The sequence below is a fragment of the Scleropages formosus genome, chromosome 21 (genome assembly GCF_900964775.1).
Source record: "Scleropages formosus chromosome 21, fSclFor1.1, whole genome shotgun sequence".
NCBI classification, from domain to species: domain Eukaryota; kingdom Metazoa; phylum Chordata; class Actinopteri; order Osteoglossiformes; family Osteoglossidae; genus Scleropages; species Scleropages formosus.
In genome coordinates this window covers 19,185,096-19,206,010 of record NC_041826.1, presented here as the reverse complement: position 1 = coordinate 19,206,010, position 20,915 = coordinate 19,185,096, and the positions used below count along the sequence as shown (strand labels likewise).

The window sequence follows — 20,915 nt, the reverse complement described above, 5'->3', positions numbered from 1 at the left end:
GTCCGGTGCCTCCTTTCTCCTGTTGTCTGTGTATCCTGCTTAAACCAACTGCTGCTTTACTGGCGACAAGAGAAAGTGGTTCATCTCAGTAAAAAAAAAAAAAAAATATCCAGCTGAACGAAGAGATATGAAAAAGCAAATCTGGATATAAAACACTCCACAGGTATTTTTGTTGCTTGATTCTGCGGAGAGGTGCTGCTCAACCTCTCACTTTCTAGTATTTGCATGTCATCCACGGATTTAATTTGCTACATGCTTGCTGGGATCATTATACTCTCTCATGCAATTAAAATACTTCCTGGCCATTATTACAAGTTTCTACATTTATTCATTTAGCTGATGCTTTTCTCCAAAGCAACTTACAATTGTTTACGCATTTATACATCTGGGTAATTTTACTAGAGCAATTTTACGGTAAATACCTTGCTCAAGGGTACTACAGCTGGAGATGGGATTTGAACATGTGACCTGGGGCTCTGAAGGCACCAGCTCTCCCAATTTAATCAGAATTTGAGCGTAAGGAAGGATGTGTAACTGCAGTGCTGTCAACCATTTAGTTTTACAGATTTCAGACAACAGTAGGCAAGTGAAAAAGGTAAGTGTGCAGGTATCCCATGTGCACACACTCACATGCGATATACATCCATACAGTCAGGTGTTTTTCATTGAAAATACCCCCAAACACAGCAAGCCTTGTTAGCAGATGACCTACTGAACACCATTATTATTTGGAATCCTTTTCAGCTGATACTTTTGTTCAAGGTGATTTACCATGTTAGGCAAGCAATTTCACAGTGATTTTACTCATTCATATGGCTTGGTAGTCTTACTGGAGCAATTCAGGGTAAAGTACATTGCACAAAGGGACTTACAGCAGCACCAGGGTTCCAGTGAGAGATCTTAACACAAAACACAGCCTGAACCACAACAGAACTTGAGAGAAATGCAAATATTTCATTTTCTATCAAACATGCAAGAACTTGGGGAGTTTTTTGTGGGCTAATACATGTTGCATGTTACATGTGGTGTCAAAGCCATGACATCTGTGTTCAAAAGAACCGGCTGAAATAGCAAACTATCCATAAGTATAGATTTTTTAAAAAAAATATTTCACAAGAAAGATGTAATGAGTATTTTTGATTGCTAGAGAGAAGAAAACTAAATAATTAGGGAGGAAAGACCACGGACCATGTACAGAACCCTGATATCCCTTGAAAACAGTAGCAAAAGTAGTGAAACTGATAAGCTGTGGGTTTCTATGTATGTCATTTTTCCAGGGGAAAAAATATTTGAGTACATGCAAAGACTCTCACTTGCGTGCTGCATCCCATCGATTGTACAATGTTCTTTTGTCTAGTGGCTCAACAAGGGTTTTCAGTAGTCAAATTCAATGAAGATAAAAGGCTGCCAAGTGGACATGTAATGCTGGGAGTGTGAAAAGAACTCAAGCCAGTGCCTGGTCAACTCATCATCTGTCTTGGTAAGTATAATCAAATACATTATGATTCAGAGTAGAGCAGCCAGCCAGGAATTGATATTCATCAGTTGGCATTTACTTTATTATTTCTTTTCGGGAACTGTCAGCACATGCATACACTGTGACTTCAATAAATTCCAAAAGCTCTGCTGCATTAAAAGAAAAACCAATGTTTGACCGGCACAGAGTGATGTTATTGTGATCATTTCTTCATTTCACTCTTCTGGGTTAATTTTTGTTCACACCGGTGATCATGGGTGACCGCTGTAATAATAGTGAGCTGTGCTGTGTTACAATTTTAATTTGCTTGCCTTTGTGTTAAAACATCACAGTTTTCAGCTTGTGTTGCAATGTAGAATAACCATGCTGGCCTTGTCTTCCTGGCAGGTTTTGGAAAAAAGGAATCTTTCCTGTACACAATTGTGCATTTTCTTATGGATTCCTTCAATGAAACATATGACTACTACTACTACTATGACTTCAGCTTTTGGGAAGATTATTTGGGGGAAAATGCTACTGACGATATTGATGTTGGTCAGCTCAATTACAAGTGTCGGGCGTACGGTGGTTCCATTGCATGGGTCGCCCTTAAGATCTTGATCCTACTGACAGCTCTCCCAGCCAACCTTGTCGTCCTCTTGCTGCTGGTTAGTGGCAAGATGGGGAAATTGTCCTCCCAAGCTCTGGGCCTCAGTCTTGCAATTTTGGATCTCTTGTACTGTATTTTTCTGCCCCTTGACATCTGCAGCTCCTTCCTAAAGCTCTCAGAGCAATTGTTTTCCTTAGATGAAGCCTTCTCCATTTTAAATCTTATAGGCTGCCCTTTGCTGGTCACTGGCATGTGTTTTGAGCGCTGCATGGCTGTGATGTGGCCGATCCTGTACATGAAACTGAAGGACTCTAACTATCGGTGGATAGCCTCGGCCCTGATCTGGGTGGTCACACTGACCCTAGCATTGCTGGCTTACTTTAAGGGGATAATTTACATCTCATGGCCCGTGACCGTGGGCATCTCTGTCCTGTTCTTCCTGATGCTCCTGTGTCTCGGGGTGATTATCTTCATTCTGTGCAAAAAGGGCCCAAGCGACAATGAAAGGGACAGACCTCAGAAAAGGAAGGCACTGAAGAACGTTCTAATTCTGCTGTGCCCCTTTACTGTAGCCTACTTGCCCATCCTCGCTCTCGTCCCATTCCAAACATTGGTCATGTTGAAAAAGCAACGGATGGATGCCAGCAACTGCTTGATCTTCCAGACATTCATCTCCTTCCCCAGCTTTGGCACGTACATCAACCCTATGTTTTACATGTTGCGCATTAAGCACCTGTTCTACCAGGGAAATCGGAGGTCGGAACGGGACCACACAGAAGGGAGGACCACTGAAAGATTTTCCCGCTCTTCTTTTGCAGCCAATCATAACATAACTAGCACAAATCCAGCTTCGTAGGTGTTTTTGAACATCTCTGCGAAAAAAGATTTCACACGGGATCCCCACCATTTGATACGGCTACAAATACAAAGAAGAGTAAGGTCCACTTTTTTGCTCTCTTTTCAGTTCACCAGTCTGTCAGTGTGTCTGTTCAGTTTTATTAGCTGGGCAGAATATTTCAGAATTTCCTGATGAAAGAAAATTCTCTTCCCAAATATCAGCCCTCACTTTGGTGGTGGAATGTAATTCAAGTAAACAATTACCCTGTAGTTCATGAAGTTGTGCTTCTGTTCCTACAGTTATACATACCAATAACTACATATGTCTAACTTGGTTTTTTAAGCAATAAAGCTGAAAGACTACTAGTGTTGTAGAGATTGTATGATCTGAATGATCTAAATAATACAGTTAAAAAAAAAACATGTTTAAAACTTGTTTTTAAAGTTATGTAATTGTCCATTTAAGTTGTGGTTTCTTGACTTGGACATTGTATCAGGAGTAGGGAATGTACTGTAATGAGCTGGATTGCAGAGACAAGTGTGGCTGCTTTAATAAACTGCTTTAAACAGCTGTCTGTCTGCCATTTGAAAGAAAGGAATCCGAGCACCATGTGCACGAAGGAATAACTTCAGAAAAAATGTTTGCGTTAAATACACTGATCGGGGCCTATCCTTATAAATATGTCAAGGTTCATGTATAGTAAATAAAAGTCATAGTGATAGAGGGATAGGGGATTGCGTGAAACCATACCTCTTTGCAGTGTGGAATTTGGGCTGCTTTAAAATCACATCGAACAAGTGGTTTCACCCCCCCCCACAATGGACCTCCTCCCATACCAGACCATCCTTAGTAATGTTTTTTGTACTGTTACTCGTAAATCGCAATTCCCTTATATCACTCAGTGCGATGGCAATAATAGTGACATAAACAACTAGCAAAATTAAAATTACAATACGCATAGCCTAATGTATTTGCATGATGACATAGTTTCATGTGGTTAAAGTGAAAATTCTGTAAGAAAACCATAGAATTCAAGGTAAAAACTTTTAAGAACCACATCAAAATTAGGTTTATTCTAACGTTATTGATACGGGTTCACAAATACTTAATTACCACAATATTGTAGCTAAAATGCCAGAAAACGTGAGAAAATGAGCGACTATAAAAACAACAGCGCGTGCTTGTTAGCGCGCGCAGACGAAACCACGTGATTCTGAGCGTCACTGTTACTGGGTGATAATGAGACTCATTATTAGAGCTCTGGGCGGAGCGCAGTAGAAGGTTGAAAAAGTAAATTAGCACAGGGTTTTACCCTTGTAGTATAGTGATACATGTAAACTGGGATTACGAAAAATGTTTTTGTTGTTATAACTAACTACAGGGATATTTTTCGAAAAAAATAGTACATTTCTACTGAAACACTTTACAAAAATTGTATAGACAATCAGTTTGGTGTCGCCCCCTCCGCACCGAGCCCCAGTCGTAGTTTCTAGACCTGCGGAAACTTCACAGTGTTTTGCTCAGCTTTTAAATCCCCCAGACACGTTAGAGGATGTTGTGACTCCTTCTCTGGCTCTTATTTCAATCGCACTGAACATTCAGTGCGTCTTTCTGTCTCGTGACAACATTAAAACACTGCCCAGGTGTGTGTGAGCTGCCGACACGATGCGAAGTGGTTGCACGGCCACAGCAAAGGGCAAAACAGGAACGCAGGAAAGCGCCGAGCAATAAAGTCATTCATTTATAAAGACATGCATCGTTGTTGCGCTCGAATAACATGTCAGAAGCGCATCGGATTCAATGATTTGGTTTTGGAAATGGCAAATAAAGCTGGCAGCAGGTGTCCCTTAGTGAAATCTCCACGTGGTTGCCTGAAGACGGAGGGCTCCCGAAGCTCCCGAACGTTGAGTTCACGGATGACGTCACACGTGTCTCTAGCTGTGAGAAATGCGCGACGCGTTACGCGCGGGAACGAGAAGGTACGCGAAGAAGTGTGCTCTGTATTTTATTCTTAAAATAAAACCAAATAAAATGAATAAATAAATTCAGTTCTTTTTATGATTGTAAGCGCTTTCGCAAAATATGCTAAATAGTCCCGTTAGTTCCGCGCGTTTCCCACCGCGACGCGGAGCGCGTTTTGTTTGTTTTTGTCACGTGCGTTCGATTTGCTGTGTGTTTAGCACAACGTCCTTGCAGCCTCTTTAAATAACTATATTCTTCATTTATCAAAATGACTAAAAATACATGATTTTGTTGCATAGTTTTGTGTTTAGGGTGCCGACGGACAAGGCGGTTAACTACAGATGGGGAAGTTAGCGACGTTTCTTCCCCATCAACGACGTTTTATTTCATTTCTTGCACAGAAAACTAAGGGAAAATTACACCCGGGACACGTTGATCTGCTATAAAACGACGCAGATTTCTGGTCCATAGTAGCTTCGCATAATAGCCCTTGTGTGTGCACCGATGCGGTTGTGTATTTCATTTTCAAATGTGCAACACAGCTTTTTTTGGCGGTCAAGTGTTTTTCTAAACAATTTGTGCAACGAACCAGAATGCGAAGAGTATTTGTATTATAATATTGTCACACCTGCCGTGCCGTTAGGACAGATGGCCCTCTTTCTCCAATGAACACGTTGTATTTGCCATGAGATGTACGTCGCTTTGGAGAAAAGCGTCTTGCTAATGAATAAATGTAAATGTAAAATGAGAAGCTCAGAAACATGGTAAAGTTGCGATGTTTAAGTCTCTGTACGCGCAACTGATGTAACTGAAAAGCTCCGCGTCCTTTTGATGCTTTTAGGTCTTCGCGCAGCAGGGGGCGTAGTGGTTAGGACACCTACAGTGCAGTGTCAGTGTTGTGTTCATGAGAGAGTTTAAGAACGCTGTCGGGAGTAAAGAAATGGAAATGTGTCTTTCGTTGCAGTCTCAGTCAAACCGAGGACTGATGACTGATTTGCGCGAAGCACGAAGAGGCGCAGGGTGATCAATGAACCTATACATTAAAAAATGAAAACGGAGTATTTACGTCTAAAATAGGAATTATCAGAATTAAGACATTTAATTGAACAAAGTTTTATCAAAGACTCGGACGGAATGAAAAATTAGTGCAAAATTAGCATGGAGTACTTTTCATTTTCATCCTAAATTATAGCGACTGCGACCAGTTAAGATAAACGGTTCAATGAACCTTTCGATAAAACCGGAATAGATAAATCAAAGATTCAGACACAGTTCTCATGTCAGTGTTTCGGTATTCATTTCAGTCGAATGACCATAAGGGATCCAGGCTGGACTGGTAGGGGGGGAAAAAAAAAAAAATTCCCTCACGTAGCTACTTTTCAAAGTCACTTCAAAGATGTTATGGATCATGAGTGACCCAGTGTAAGTAGTGTATCTAGCAGTGTAAGTCACCACGGTGAATAAGGTGTGTGGGCTCATAACACTACGTAGAGTTCATTGGAAGCTGTCTGAAGAAAAATGTTTGCTAAATAAATAAATATAAATATCTCGCCAGTCCGGTAGTGTGCGCATGTTGGCCCCAAGGTCTCTCTTTGCCTTCTTTCTTCACCGGTCCTCGGTTCCACATCCTTTGTGTCGCGGCAACCCGTCCGATCGCCCTGTGTGCGCGCACCTCACCTGCACCGCGCGTGACGGCGACACGTGGGAACACAAAGCGTCACCTTTCGGCGTGCAAGCAAGGGCTCTTTCAGCTACCGCTCGCTTTGGATATTTCTCCATTTCAGAAAAGGCTCACTTAAGAAACTATGTATGACAAAGGACGACACGTGAATGTGTAGTTGATCTTCATCCAGCCTAAGCGCACGACGCGGAAATGTTACATCCGGCGGCGTTTAGTGTCACCGACACCTGCGCTTTTCCCGGATCCTTGGTCGCAGCGACCGAAAGTACGTTTTCCTTTCGATGGTGAAGGACCTCGGCGCGTCAGGACACGTTTCCTTCTTTACAGTCGGACACGAGACGCGGATTACGGTACCGCGGCGACGCGCCTTTGGCTTTGCGCGTGACCACAGCGGTCATTTGTCACGAAAGAATTTGAGCGTCGATCCCTCGTCGATCCATCGTCGATCCCGGGATAATCAGCCTGCTTTGTGTCTGTGGGATCGTCCGAGCCGGTGGCTCTCAGCCCGTGCGACGCGGATCTGTCTGTGTGGGCACTCAGAGACCCCCCACGAGAGCGACGAGGCGCGTTCACACTGCCGCACAACGCCCGGCGCGCATGTTAAAGTAGTTTTTACGTGAGCAGCGGGTCCTCTGTTTCGGTGTCACGTCCACGCCCGCGAAGACAGGTGTCAGCAGCCCGGAGAGAAGACCGGCGTCCTCGCCGCCGCGTGAGCGCGCGCTCCCCGTGACCGCCCACGTGTGTGTCCCCGCCACGCGTCGGCGTTCATGGCCACAGCTGACTCGGGCGGTCTGCTGTGCGGACGGAACAGTAAACTGGACTCCTTCCTCAAGAGGAACACGGAGCGAAGCCTGTACGAGCGGATCCGCGCGTACGAGCCGTGCGTGGTGCTGTCGGAGAGCGTCAGCAAGGTGTTCATGTACGTGGTGCTGAGCGACGACTCGATCCACCTGGTCGAGTTCCCGCCGCGCACCGTCCGACGAGTCGTCGGGTTCGGGGACGTGATCGACATCGACTTGGTGAGGAGCGCGCGCGCTCATAACTTATTGATCGTGGCGCATTAATCTTTCAAAGTCGTCATTCGTTCTCTGGATCCGGCAGAGTGGTAGTAATACTTCCACGCGGGGTGGGTCAGATCACCGGGGAAAATAGACACGGCGGCGCGTGTCAAGTTCTGCATCATCATGATCATGACATGTACAGTGTGAATAATAGTTACTTTGTTGTATATTTTAAAAAATGTGTCCTTTTCGAGGGAGCGCATGCGGAGAGCTGTGGCGTGGCACGGGAGTGTCCCGAAATTTGGGTCACACACACGTGTGGGAACGTGCGGCTCAGATAAAAAACCTAAAATCGTTCATGATGATGGACACGCTCGTGGGCTCCGAGTGTCCGGCCGTCATGCAGCTTCACAAGTCCGCTTTTTCCGAGCGGGCTAAAGCTGGCAAGTGGACCAGGAAAAATCTTAATCGGTCCTGTTCCTGCATTTCTTATTCTGGGCGACCTAAACCAATTAAACAGATTATGGAAGAAAAGATTTGTTAATCCTCACCTACACACTTCCTACCTTGGATGATTGAAACTTTTAGCATCAGTGAGAGTTTTCCAGAGAGGGCAGCTTTGCACGTCCCAAAAAGTCCTGCCATCAAAAATGATATTTTTATCGTTATTTGGACACTACTTCTTCAGTAAAAGAAATACCAACAAGATATATTGTTTTTAAATGGCATTTCCCACACCTTTTCAGAAAGCACTTGTGCAGATCAGGGTCACAGTGGTCCAGAGCCTATCCCAGAATCACTGGGCACAAGGCTGAGGGAAGGTACACTTTGGACAGGACACCTGTCCCTCACAGACTCATCACATGCACACACACTTACTCATCCATTTGCTCACCAATTGACCTGAGCTGCCTGTCTTTGGACTGCGTGAGGAAACCAGAGCATCTGGAGGAAACCTCTGCAGGCACAGGCAAGACGTGGAAACCTCGCACAGACGGAGCTGGAGTTGAACCTGTGCCCGAACAACTCAGGCACTGTGGTGACAGCGCTACTCGCTGCGCCTCACCGTTGTGCTTAATACCTGAGTGGAAATAGGCAAACCACATACAAATTTCAATATGTTGATTTTAAGAGCAGATAAAGGGAAATTGTTTATGGTTTTAAATGAACCTTAAAACCACAAACTCGAGGACTAGACAACCGAGGCACCGAATGCTGAAAGTTGTGTCAGTGCCCTGTTTTGGGAAAAGTAGCCATCCGTGGGCCTACGTGGCACTCACTAAAAGGCCAGCATGCGTCTCATTGATAATCATCCAGGTGGAGCATCAGGAAGCGACTAAACATCTGCATCCCAGAACTATACCCATTGCAGAGTAATCTGGGCTTTTCTCTCCAACAGTGATTATGCATATCTGAAGGCATGCATACATATATGAGGTCATGCAGATATTTACAGCCATTATGGACAGCGTAAACTCATGTGACGTATTTAACCCATGTGCATATTTTCTCTTTCCCAGATCAATGATTTACCGGATTTTCTCAGCGGCCGTGACCGTGAACGTTCGCAGCATATCCGTGTTGTCCACATCTCTGCGAAGCATCTTGGGGAAAAAGATGCTTGGCACCGAGGAGAAAAAGCCAAACCGTGCCCACCTGAATCTCCTTCCCAGCAAAAGAATTTGACCACTTCTCCATCTCGTGATGGTAAGGCGGGTGCCAACTGGCACATGCATTGCAGATACATTGTGCCAGTGTTCAGCAGTGCCTGTCCTAAAAGCTCATACTCTAATAGAGAGGGCAGCCTTCTCTTCCTTAGAACAGTGTTTTTTTTTTTTTTTATGCTTCCTGGACTTGGAGCTCAGTACGTATGAAGCAGTTCGCACCTGGTCACACCAATGAACCAGGCACACATGGTGTGGCGCACAGGTTTTTCCAGTGGATTGTGGGGCTCACCCTCAATGACAGAATATCCTCACTGGGTGGTAAATGAAGGAACGTCCCTGGAATTTAAAAGGCTGTAGGGCCAGATACTGACAGGTGATATGAGCATTGGTGTCTTTCATGATATGTGGCCAAGAGAGGGGGGATGTGGTCAGTGCACAGGCAGCCACCAGTGCTGGGTTCTGGAAAAGGGATCTCACTATGAGAAGGCTTGTTTCCAACCAGCTGCAGTTCATGAAAGTGTAAAGTGATGTTATGAAAGATTAGCTGTAGTTGGAATCTGCTTATTGAGTGCTGTGATTTTAACTTGCTTCCCTTTTTTCGCTTTCTTCCAGGGCTCGGCAGCATCTTGCTGTCCACCCATTCTGCGCCACCAGGGTTCAACAGCTGGAAGCCCACTTCACCCTCCAGGAGGTAACATCCCCATTCTGGGTTCTTAATCGGAGCCCCCGACAGCCCACTGGAGTTCCTTTTGTTTTCGGGGGTCTGTCCACCCAATAGCAGTCAGAGCCATGCGAGGACCTCAAACTGTCACATGTGCTGCGGTGTCCGGTTTAACCGTGTCTTCGTACCAGCTCCTGACAGTGGAGCTTTCGGAGCAAATGACTGAAAACTCTATTCTGTGACTAAGATTTGGTGACACCCACCCTGTCATTCAGACGTGTTTATCAGCGCCCGCCAGGCACATCTGATGACATGGGACGTCTGACATCTGGAACAAAGTGCTTTGTCACAAAAACATCATGAGATACAGGACTGAAGAGATCCCTAGTCAATAGCACAAAGGCTCCTCGATGGCCGGCACCACTGGATACTTGATATTCCAACATTTATGTCAGACTCTTGTGCAACAGGGCAACAGGTCACTCATGTTCCCTCGCTCACTTGCTCCCTCTCCTTGTCCCCCCCCCCACAAGTACACTAATGCAGGCACCAGCTCATCTGCTGGAAATGTGTCACAGAACAATGGTCTTCTCCTGGGTTGATCCAGGGATGGAGCCCAAGAGAGAAAGTTTTTACATTTTTGAAAGAGACATAAGACTTAAGGGCAATGGATAACATCGTCCACATTTATATATACATTTATTAATTTAGCAGATGCTTTTCCCCAAAGCGACGTACATCTCAGAGGACGCAATTTGTGCATTACATAAGGAGAAAGAGAGACATAGTTGCAGACGTGTGATTCTTAAGTAAAGTTAGTTTCTTTCCACTATATGCACTGATGTTCCTCACACGAGTATGTGGATAAAACTCAGACTAGACGATTCCTGATCACTTTTTTACGATTTTTTATTATTTTTTTTAAAGGTACACAAACATTTACGTACAATACAGGAGTAGCGGCTGTGTAAGGGCTTATCTGGGCATGATCATAAAGTTATGCTGCATGAACATGCATGCCTTACATGATTTTAAGAGAATATGGGCCAAGTGAGTAAGGAATAGGTGAGTTTTCAGACCGTTTTTAAATGTGGACAGAGTTCCAGCAGTTCTGAACAAGAGGAGGAGGTTGTTCCACCACAATGGCACAAGAAACGAAAACGTCCGCGCTTTACCTTTCGCGCACAGGATCACCAAGCGGGCCAAAGTGGAGGAGCGAAGCGGTCTGGTTGGGGTGTGGCCATTACATTTACATTTATTCGTTTAGCAGACGCTTTTCTCCCAAGCGATGTACATCTCAGAGAGATGGTTGATCAAGTCTTATGAATAGCTAGGAACAGTTCTATTGATGCATTTGCAGGCGATAACCAGGGTCTCGAATTTGATCCGAGCAGCTATAGGAAGCCAGTGCAGAGAAACGAGTAGAGGAGATACATGGGAACGCTTTGGCAAGTCAAACACAACTCTTGTATCAGCTCTAGAGGTTTTGATGGCAGTAGCAGGAAGGCCACGCAAGAGAGTCCACAATCTCCAGTGAGCATTGGTTTATGTGCAGGATAATTCAGAGCTACGCTGTTGTCACTTGGGCTGCCTTGGAATATGGCATGAGGTCAAATGTCAGGCTGGAGATGCCATGATAGCGAGTGGGGGTGGTGTTCCTTTTTTGTTTAAACGTCAGTGCGTAACAGGAGTAGGGCTCCTCACGTTGCCCATGAGTCTTTAATGTGGATCGGACTCTTGGAGAGGAGGGAGGGAAGAAGGAGCTGGGTTCAGGTTTGCCGTACATACCTGTTCTTACTTGCGCAGAAGACGTTCTGGAGCTCTAAGTGCATTCCACCAAGGGTTTCCAGGAGTGGGCCAGCAATGCTCCCCTTTCCAACTGCTGCCATAATTTCTGCCCACTGGACAATATGAGCTAAGAGCTCCAGAAATAGAGCTAATCGTTTTGATGCTCCGTTACAAACGGTTTTCGTTTTTTTTCTCAAGTTGGCCTGTAAGATCTTACGTGTTCGGGTCGCTGCACAGACATCGTTTCGTTTCCCCGTGTCAGGTGAGAGGGGATTGCTTTTAGCCCTCCCGTTTTCTGTCACAGGTGTCCATTAGCTCTCAAACGTGGCTGGCAAGCGAATCCTTCCTCTGGTTGCTAGGGTATAAGACGAGGCAGAAAGCTCCCAGGCTCTAAATGTCTCATTAAAATGTGCCGGAGCGCCGTATCCATTGCTCCGTGAGCGGAAGGAGCAGCAAAGCAGCTGTCGGGTGCGAGGGTGTGTGTGTGTGTGTGTGAGGGAGAGCCATTTTCACTGAAGAGCACTGTCCCGAAACCCCTGTGCTGTCGGTACCGCTGAGTTCACGCAACCCTTCTTGACGTCAAGCTCCGACCTTTGGGACGTCATTAACGCTTGCTAACTAGACACATATTTGTGAAGACTGTTCCCTCGGGGTGGGTGTACTGTATGTTGTCAGTGTAATTCAATTGTGTGTTTTCTCATTTGTACTAATAAAGGGTAAATATCTGCCTTATGAGGGGGTGTGGTGGTGCTGCGGTTGCTTTGACCAGGTCCTGATCTCCGGTGGGTCTGGGATTCGAGTCCCACTTGGGGTGCCTTGCGATGGACTGGCGTCCCGTCCTGGGTGCATCCCCTCCCCCTCCGGCCTTACGCCCTGTGTTGCCGGGTTAGGCTCCGGCTCCTTGCGACCCTGCTTGGGACAAGCAGTTTCAGACTCTGTGTGTGTGTGTGTGTGTGTGTGTGTGTGTGTGTGTGTGTGTGTGTGTGTGTGTGTGTGTGTGTGTGTGTGTATCTGCCTTATTCTTTGAAATGACCATAAACCATATTCACCCCCTTCAGACTGCGCTGTACCATATGGGTAGTTACGCATGAGCAGCTCCTCCACTCTTAAATGGGGGGCTCACACATGATAAGCCTGACTTTGAAAATCATTCCTCGTGCAAAATCCAGCTGCAGATTTAGTGAGAAGGACCTCACGTTGCACGCTTAAGTTGTGCTGTTGTGACGCATAGTTAACATTTCTGGAACTGCTGTTGGCATGGATGGCATGTGTGTTTGTTGCGGGTGGCAGAGGGAGCGAGTCTGTTACTGATGTGCTGTCGTTCCAGAGGAAGAGGAGAAGAGGAGGAGGAGCTGAAGGTGAAGCAGAGAAGGTCTGCGTCCTGCCACAGCACTTACCTGAAGGAACTCCGGGTCCTTCCCTCCCAGCCCCTGCCTTTGTCTCATCCTTCCTCGCCAAGGTTGTCTTCCTGCATTCCCCTATCAGCTCCCTCAGGGAGCGGTGGCACGGGAAGAAAGCTGAAGCCAGACAGGAGGGGATCCATCCTGGCCAGGCTGATGAAGAAATCACCACTGGAGGGGAACAGCGTGAAGGAGGAGGCCAAGAGGACGGAGCTACACCTTTACGCAGTGTCTCCGACCTCACGGATATACCTGCACCTGCTGAGCTCCTGGAAGAGCTATATCATCGTGAGGAGCCGGATCATCTTTTCCACGCGAAGATCCCGTCTCCCAGGTGGCTGTCAGTCGCTAATAAGCGTGCTTGTTATCTTGTGGTCACAGAGGTCCACCCTCCTGTTGGATCCTCGGTTCAGGAAGAGGTGCAGCATTTCATCAAGCTCCGGCCCTCAAGACCGGCATCGGACGAGGTAACCGTGGCTTTGGTTTAATCGGAGTAAAAATTAATTATTGAAACCGACATGAATTGTGTAAAATACAAGTTTTCTGCATTACCGTGGTCGTCGGTTTGACTGTGCGAGTACGTGCTGTTCGGCGCACGTGGGTTACGAGCGCCCGTTTGCGTGCGTCCGCGAGTCTCAGTGAGCGTATGGTAATGTAACTAAGCCCGCCGTCCACTTCCGCACCTTCCGTGCTCCCGCAGCTGGGAACGCACGGCCTACCTGTTTGGGCAGCTGAGCCGGGAGCTGCTGCAAGAGAACATCACCCTGGAAGCGCTGTACCTGCTGCTGCAGGAGCTGCACGCCGCCGCGCACCGCAACACCGCCATCCGCAGGCTCTTCTGGAGGGTGAGCCGCACCCTCTCGACCCCCCCCGGCTGTCCCAGAACCGCTGTCGAATGCAGGGCCGCCCTGCGCGGTCCGCCCTCCGCGCTGAATCGCACCGCCTGCCTCTGCGCTCGTTCATTCCCGTAATCCCATTCTGATCTTTTCTTCATCAGTCTAGCGACCTTTGCCCCTTCCTGGTGAGAACCCTCGAAGACACTCTGCAAGACCACTGGAAAAGTTGTGGAGAGTACAGCGGGGTCCACAGAGCAGATAAACTTATGTAAGTGGCAGGGAGGGAGCTCAAACCCGGGGTGTCCTGGGTGCGTCAGGCGACATTTGAGATTTCGACTGAACAGGAGAAAGGCAGCGGCTGAAAGATAACCGCAGCAAGGGGTTTAATGTTTGTAAGTAGCTTTTGCTTTTACACAACTGGATTATGGGTCAGGGATTAATGATGACCTCTGATACTACATTTCTCAGGGGTAGGGTAGGGTACACCTGTTTTGTGACAGTGACATTACAGCGGCCTCTGCTGGTAACGCTGATGTACAGATTTACCGCGGAGATCACTTCTTAGTGGTTAGTTACCATCTTTGGACCCGAAGGTTGTGGGTTCAATCCTCACCTTCGGCTGTAGTACCCTTGAGCAAGGTACTTACCCTAAATTGCTCTAGTAAAATGACCCAGCTGTATAAATGGGTGAATAATTGTAACCATTACATTTTAAGTCACTTTGGAGAAGAGTGTCAGCTAAATGAATAAATGTAAAATGCTGCATATCTGACCACCACCCCATCCCCACCCCGCACAGGCTGGCCACTCTCGTGGTCCAGACGCTGGGCCTGATGTTTCGGGAGACAGAGGTGGAGTCTGCACGCTTTGCCTTGCTGACAGCAAAAAGGTGAAAAGCTTTGAATGGATCATTTGGTGTAACGTGCTTAAATGCAAATCTATAGAGTTGTCCTCTGGTACCTGGAGGGTCCAATCACTCACTGCACACAGACTTTCATGTTCCTTCACCTCTGGACACTTTGTGGTCCCACATGCTCAAGAGGTCTAAATTCAAAACCCCAGTGGTTCTCAGTTCTGGCTTCCATGTGGTGGAATGAGCTCCCTCTCTCCCTCAGCACTGCTGAATCCTTTTAGTCATTCACAAAGGGTCTCTTTCAGACCCAGATATCTCCTGATCTCCAGTGAGTTCCATAAACGTGCATTGTCATGTCACAAATACCTTTGTGGTCCATGTCAGTACTACATTTGGGTATTTGTGTAAGGTGCAAAAAATGGTGGTGTTGAACAAATGGTCTGTTCCTCAAGAATCGCATATCTGCATGTGTATCTCTTCATGTGTTGCTGGAATTCAGTTTTGCATTTTACCAAATCTGTTTACTTGCAGATGCAAATTGGAGTTGCAAATCTTAAACTATAGCTGTTATGCTGGTCTTTACTCGTGGTTTAGGGGAGCACTGACTGAAAGACTGCTGTTGGCACTGGTCTGTGATCCAGAGCTGGATCTCCGGGATGCAGCAAATGGACCTGTGGTCCCCAACCAGGACCCCCTTCAGGCACAGGTGATTTGGGGGTGTGGGACATAAAGATGGGGAAGGGCAGGTGCAGTTGAGGGAAGATTTGGGGGGTTCCTTACTCTCCTTTTCCAGCAGAGGTCTTTTGGCTGGATCTCCTGCTGGTGGCTTGGAAGCAGTGGGTTCAGAGGAAGAGATGGGGCCTTATGGTGGGGTCTCAAAGCTCAGTCAAATCGCTTTTCAGCCTTATAGAATCATCTTTTGTCATTACTTTAATCTCCTTTTTGAGCTTTATGTTGTGGCCTTGATCCCTTAACTTCTCAATATATTAAGGATGAAGATAATGATGACCACCTTACTCTGCTGAGAAGTCCAGATGAACCTGTAATTTTAACTCATTTTGAGTCCTTAGAAATTTGGCTTTAAACTGCAGGCTCTCTTGGTGGAGTACCTGGATGCAGCCTCTGCCCTCCTGTTCGAGGCGGTGGTGATGTCCCAGCAGGTGAGTAGCCGGGTCTCTCCGTGGCAGCTTCTTCTGCTCCATTACAATGTGATTGAGATGTATTCTTTGCCTCCCACTAGGCTACATATACCCCAGGACTGGAGCACTTTGTGACTGTGGGCTGGGCTCTGAAGACACTGCAAACCCATCGCTTCGCTGTGAGTCTGCATTTGTGTGGCTTCTCGTGTTACGAGCGTTCGAGCTGGGAGCGTCCAAACAGCTTTTTCCACTTTATTCTAATTATTTTTAATGGCATTTCCGTGACTGTTCTGTTTTCGACAATTTCTGCGCGTTGAGTAAAAGCCAGCGGTGTTTCTACCTCCACGTGTTAGTTGGCTCGACACTCGGACAGGTCGGAAACGGTAGCCTGGGTCCTTGCGTCACGAACTGTTGGGTTACAGATTTTCAAAAACATATTTGCATTCGGTTATAAAAACGTTTCCTTATTCATTGATTCGCTTGTTTATAATCGCACTTTCTTCACGTGTCTATTTCCAATAAATTTCTTGCGGAGCGATCGCTGCCTACGTTTCTTCGCTCAGGCGCTAGTTGGCAGTCAAGTTTTCCCAGACAACAGAAAATCGACGACTGGTTTTATTTGATCTCCCACCCCGCGCTGTTTACAGCTTGGTCATCAGTGATAAAATGATGAATGTTGCACATGATCATACGATAAATAGGTCAGCATTAAAGAGCAATTTGGGGAGATGATGTATTTTATTGCATTTTAAATTATGTTTTAATTTTACTCTACAGTAACTCAAAGTTAATTAAAATGATAAGTCTTATAATGTATTTCTCATTTATTATAGCTATATCCAAGACTTTTGCAGAATATGTACAGCAAATACACACACACACAGAGGTTGAAACTGCTTAACCCGAGCGGGATCATGGCGAACTGGAGCCAACCCAGCAACACAGGGCCCAAGGGACACGCCCAGGATGGGACGCCAGTCCATTGCAGGATAGCCAAAGCGGGACTTGAACCCCAGACCCACCCAAGAGGAGGACCTGGTCAAACCCACTGTGCCACTGCACCTGCCCCCGCAAATAACCAAGGATACATTCCTGTTGCTGCATTACTGATTGATAGATAGTAAAGTAAAATGAAAGAACAGACCAACATTAAACATTTCAAATCAAAGACAGATAAATCAAGGAATTTCTGTATTAATTTTTCACGAATTGTGATTTAGCGATTATATTTACAGTGAAATCGGGTTTCGGACTTATCTCCGGTTCCTGGATCCAGCATACAGGAGGATCCAGCCCCTTTCATTGAACTCGCTTCGCAGTGTTAACAGCTTGTGGCTCGTTTTCCTGAGCGACACTGATCAATAACATGATGAGGTGTGTTTATGGGATGAAATGGTTGGCAATCTTCGTAGAGTAGGAGTTTGCGGCGAGAATATATTTTTATTTTCAGTCATTTTAAATAAACTTTCATTTTAATGGTGCTTGAGGTTAATAAAAATATTAATGAAAAGTCTTACCAACTTTTTATTTGCTATAACTGTATCCAAGATTTTAACGTAACTTTACCTGTAAATAGAGGAACATCTGTTTGATTAAGCTTTTGTTCTTTTTATAGACAGATGTGTCCCAAAACTGACAAACGCAGAACGTGCTTATGTGAACTGGTCAATTGAATGGGATAGGGGATTGTAGAAATAACGTGTTCTTTATTTTCAGAACTTTTATTGTAGTTTGAAGTAAAGAAAAAAATAATAGAAAGGTTACACTGTTATGCAGTGGCATCACATCCGAGGTGCACTTTGAATAATGCGCTACGCTTGCAGGATAGTTTTTAGACACTATTAGCACTGCACTGAACAAGCGCTGATTTTCTGAAGTGTGTGACTAGTGTACTGGCTCATGAGACGGGAGGACACCGATTCGGTGCTTCTGGATTCACGGGTATTTTTGCTGGACCTCTCATGCTGGGTGAGGTGTCAGGGAGAAGGGGACGAGGACAGTGTCAAGCAGGGGCATGAACAAGAAAGTCATTTCAACTCTATTAATGGTAACTAGGTGTATGTGTTAGGGTGGCACGGTTACCAGCACAGCAAGCAGATGCCGGCCTTGGTGTGGCCTCTTTGTCCAAGAACCGATTTCCATCCCCCCAATAAAAAATAATATGAATTTGATTCCATAGAAAGGGGAATTTCCCCAACAGTGATTTCATGGAATGAATTAAACCCATTAATTCAGGAATAGGTGTATTTGATCAATAATCAATCATTTATTTGGTGTAATAATATTTTTTGCTTCTCTCTGCACAGTTGCCTTTCATCAGTTACATGGCCCGGGAGGTGCTGTTCACGCTGTCCCAATCGATTCTGAGCCCAGCGCAAGCAGTCTTGCTGTACCAGAGGTGCCAGATTCTCCTGGCCTGTCTTCAGTACAGCGCTGATCTGTCTTGGCACATTAAAACCACATTCCGTGAGGAGTTCAGGTAAAAAGAAAAAAAACATCACTAAGCCGTAACTGTTCTCTAGACATCCTCTGGTTGCTGTGCTGAACTTTGGTGGTGTGCTTCCTTCCAGGTACTATGTAAAGGTTTCCTGGGTAGAGGATAAGATACCGCCACACTACCCCATTAGCCAGCCCACCATCAGGCTCCTCTCCCGGCTCCTGCACTTGGTGCTCCAACGCAGCTGAGATGGACCCTGCATCCTACTGCCGCAGATCACAGCTTGTGCTTCACTCAAGGGCACAGGCACACACATGAATATGCAGTCAGACAGGCATGTGATCACACACAGACAGGCTTTATTTTTAAGTGAAACGGTGCGTTGTTGCAGCATGTGCCACTGTGTATAACTGCGTTTTCATCGGGATGTTGTGTTATTCCTCAGTAGAGGCACTGTGATCATAACAGTCAACATGAGGAATTTACATCAGTAAGCATTAGGACAGATTGTAATATTCTGATTAGTGTGGTATAGGTTTTGGATGAATGCTCACGCACACATTTTCTGAAACTGCTTGTCTCACGTGGGGTCATGGGGAGCTGGAGCCTAACCCAGCAACACAGGGCGTAAGACTAGAGGGAGAGGAGACACTCAGGACAGGACGCCAGTCCATCACAAGGCACCCCAAGCAGAGCTTGAACCCCAGACCCACTGGAGAGCAGGACCCGGTCAAACCCACTGCACCACCACACCCTGTGTTTTGGGATGAATGTCCCTGCAATATTCCATGACTTATGAAAAACATTAGGAGTACCGAGAGAGTAATCGTTGGTGAGTGTTGCTGCATTATAACTATTCACTTAGAACTTCTAAGTTCTGGACATTTTGTAACCATGTGTACACAAGCACTTTACCTTGAATGATGGTAAAAACACTAATGACTGCAACATTGCTCTAAGATGCAAAAAACGGTCGAGTACCTGTGTCTTTCTGGGAATAAAATGTATCTTTTTCCATCCAGGACAAAGCTTGGAGGATTATTAAGGAGTCCTCTCTCCATCAGTCTCAAGTAATAAATTGCAGTAAGCATTATCAGGGTTGATTGCAATTAACTATAGTGCAATGCAAATGTAAATATTATAACACTGGAAAAACTTGAAGGACTGCAACATGTTTGTGTATATAATGAAACCCATGGTGCACTTAAAATGTAACGCCTCTAAACTAAAATTGGGTAATGCAGAAGCACTACTGCAGACATGAATAGGTGTCATAGTGTCTGTAACTTTATAGCAAGCCCAAAATTGACAAATTTGCACATTCTGGAAACAATGTGAATGTACTGACTGTAGACAAATATAAGTTATAAACTGTTCAGGAGCTTGTCTGCTCTCAGCAGTCAAATATAATAAAAAATTGATACACGCTGTCTTGTCCTTTCGTTTGCATATGAAAAGCAACAACTTGGAAGTTTTTCAGATATGGACAAAAATATTTATTTGTACATATAAGTGTAAGAAAACCCATAAACTACAGATGTACACAGCACATTAAAACTGTAATTACAGGAGAATTTAGCAGTAAGCAAAATGGTAATCATGAATTAGATTATTAAACTGGGATATTTCACAGGTTAGATACATTTGCAAGCCGTACATCATTTGTGGTTCTTTTAAATAACGTAAAGGATATTATTACAGTATTTGTTTATTTTTATGCTCCCTCTGAACCAACTTACAATTTTAGGTTTGTACACCAAGTAACTGACAATTATTTACCCATTTAGACAGCTGGATAATTTTTGGTAGAGAAATTCAGGGTAAGTACTTTTCTTAAGGGTACTACAGGTTGGATTCAAACCCAGGACTTTCCCATTGCAAAAAAGCAACACTAACCACTACTGTCTATCCCTGTATATACACCAGGTCCCCATGTTATAAGTATTTCAGCTGAGTTTTTCAGTTTAAAACTAAAAATTACCCAAAAACTGAACATGGGACATCACTTGTGTTTCAAAAAACAAATAAGTTGGAAACAAAATACAGCAAAAACAGCAGCAATGAGGAGTTCAGTAGGAATTTGCGGACAATGCAGTATTTCAGTCATTTTAATTCAGCTCAAATTTAATTAAAATATTACAAGAATTAGTGTATTTATATTTATTACAGCTATAATCCAAGACTTTTGCAAAACCTACATCAATAACCTACAGCATTGTAAACAAACATGCATACAACTCCAGTTACATGCTTTTTTCCTTTTTTGGTCAGGGTTTACAACTACAATGTTATATATTCTGGACACATTATGCAATTCAAACAACCATGTGTCTCTCTTATTCTTTACATGTTGTAAAGTTTTAACATATTTTTCCAATTCAGTTTTGAAGAGGGAAACAATAATAGGTTTAGTATCAGTATCATTTTTGCTTGTAGATATATTTACCAAAGATTATAAACAAATCTATTTAAATGACATCTATTTTGAGCAAAGTCTTGACGCTTAAACACAATTAAAATCTGTGAAATCCACTATTACTTTCAGGTTTCCACACAGAAAACTGTTCATTTCACACCAGAATTGTA

The 20,915-nt window shown here is 45.0% G+C and overlaps 1 protein-coding gene and 1 long non-coding RNA gene across 2 annotated transcripts; both read left to right on the top strand.

The window, feature by feature from the left end:
- The first annotated feature begins 7,125 nt into the window (after positions 1-7,125).
- c21h12orf56 (chromosome 21 C12orf56 homolog) lies at positions 7,126-18,947 on the top strand. Its single transcript, XM_029247441.1, has 13 exons — positions 7,126-7,566; positions 9,069-9,255; positions 9,828-9,906; positions 12,992-13,352; positions 13,446-13,531; positions 13,765-13,909; positions 14,062-14,168; positions 14,700-14,789; positions 15,348-15,459; positions 15,845-15,913; positions 15,994-16,071; positions 18,199-18,371; positions 18,463-18,947. Exons 1-13 carry the CDS (start codon positions 7,315-7,317, stop codon positions 18,575-18,577), a joined length of 1,854 nt encoding a protein of 617 aa, XP_029103274.1. The 5' UTR covers positions 7,126-7,314; the 3' UTR covers positions 18,578-18,947.
- Positions 18,948-19,022: 75 nt separating this feature from the next.
- LOC108920883 (uncharacterized) lies at positions 19,023-19,757 on the top strand. Its single transcript, XR_001965006.1, has 2 exons — positions 19,023-19,161; positions 19,352-19,757. It is a non-coding gene; the product is annotated as an uncharacterized LOC108920883 (long non-coding RNA).
- Positions 19,758-20,915: the final 1,158 nt, after the last annotated feature.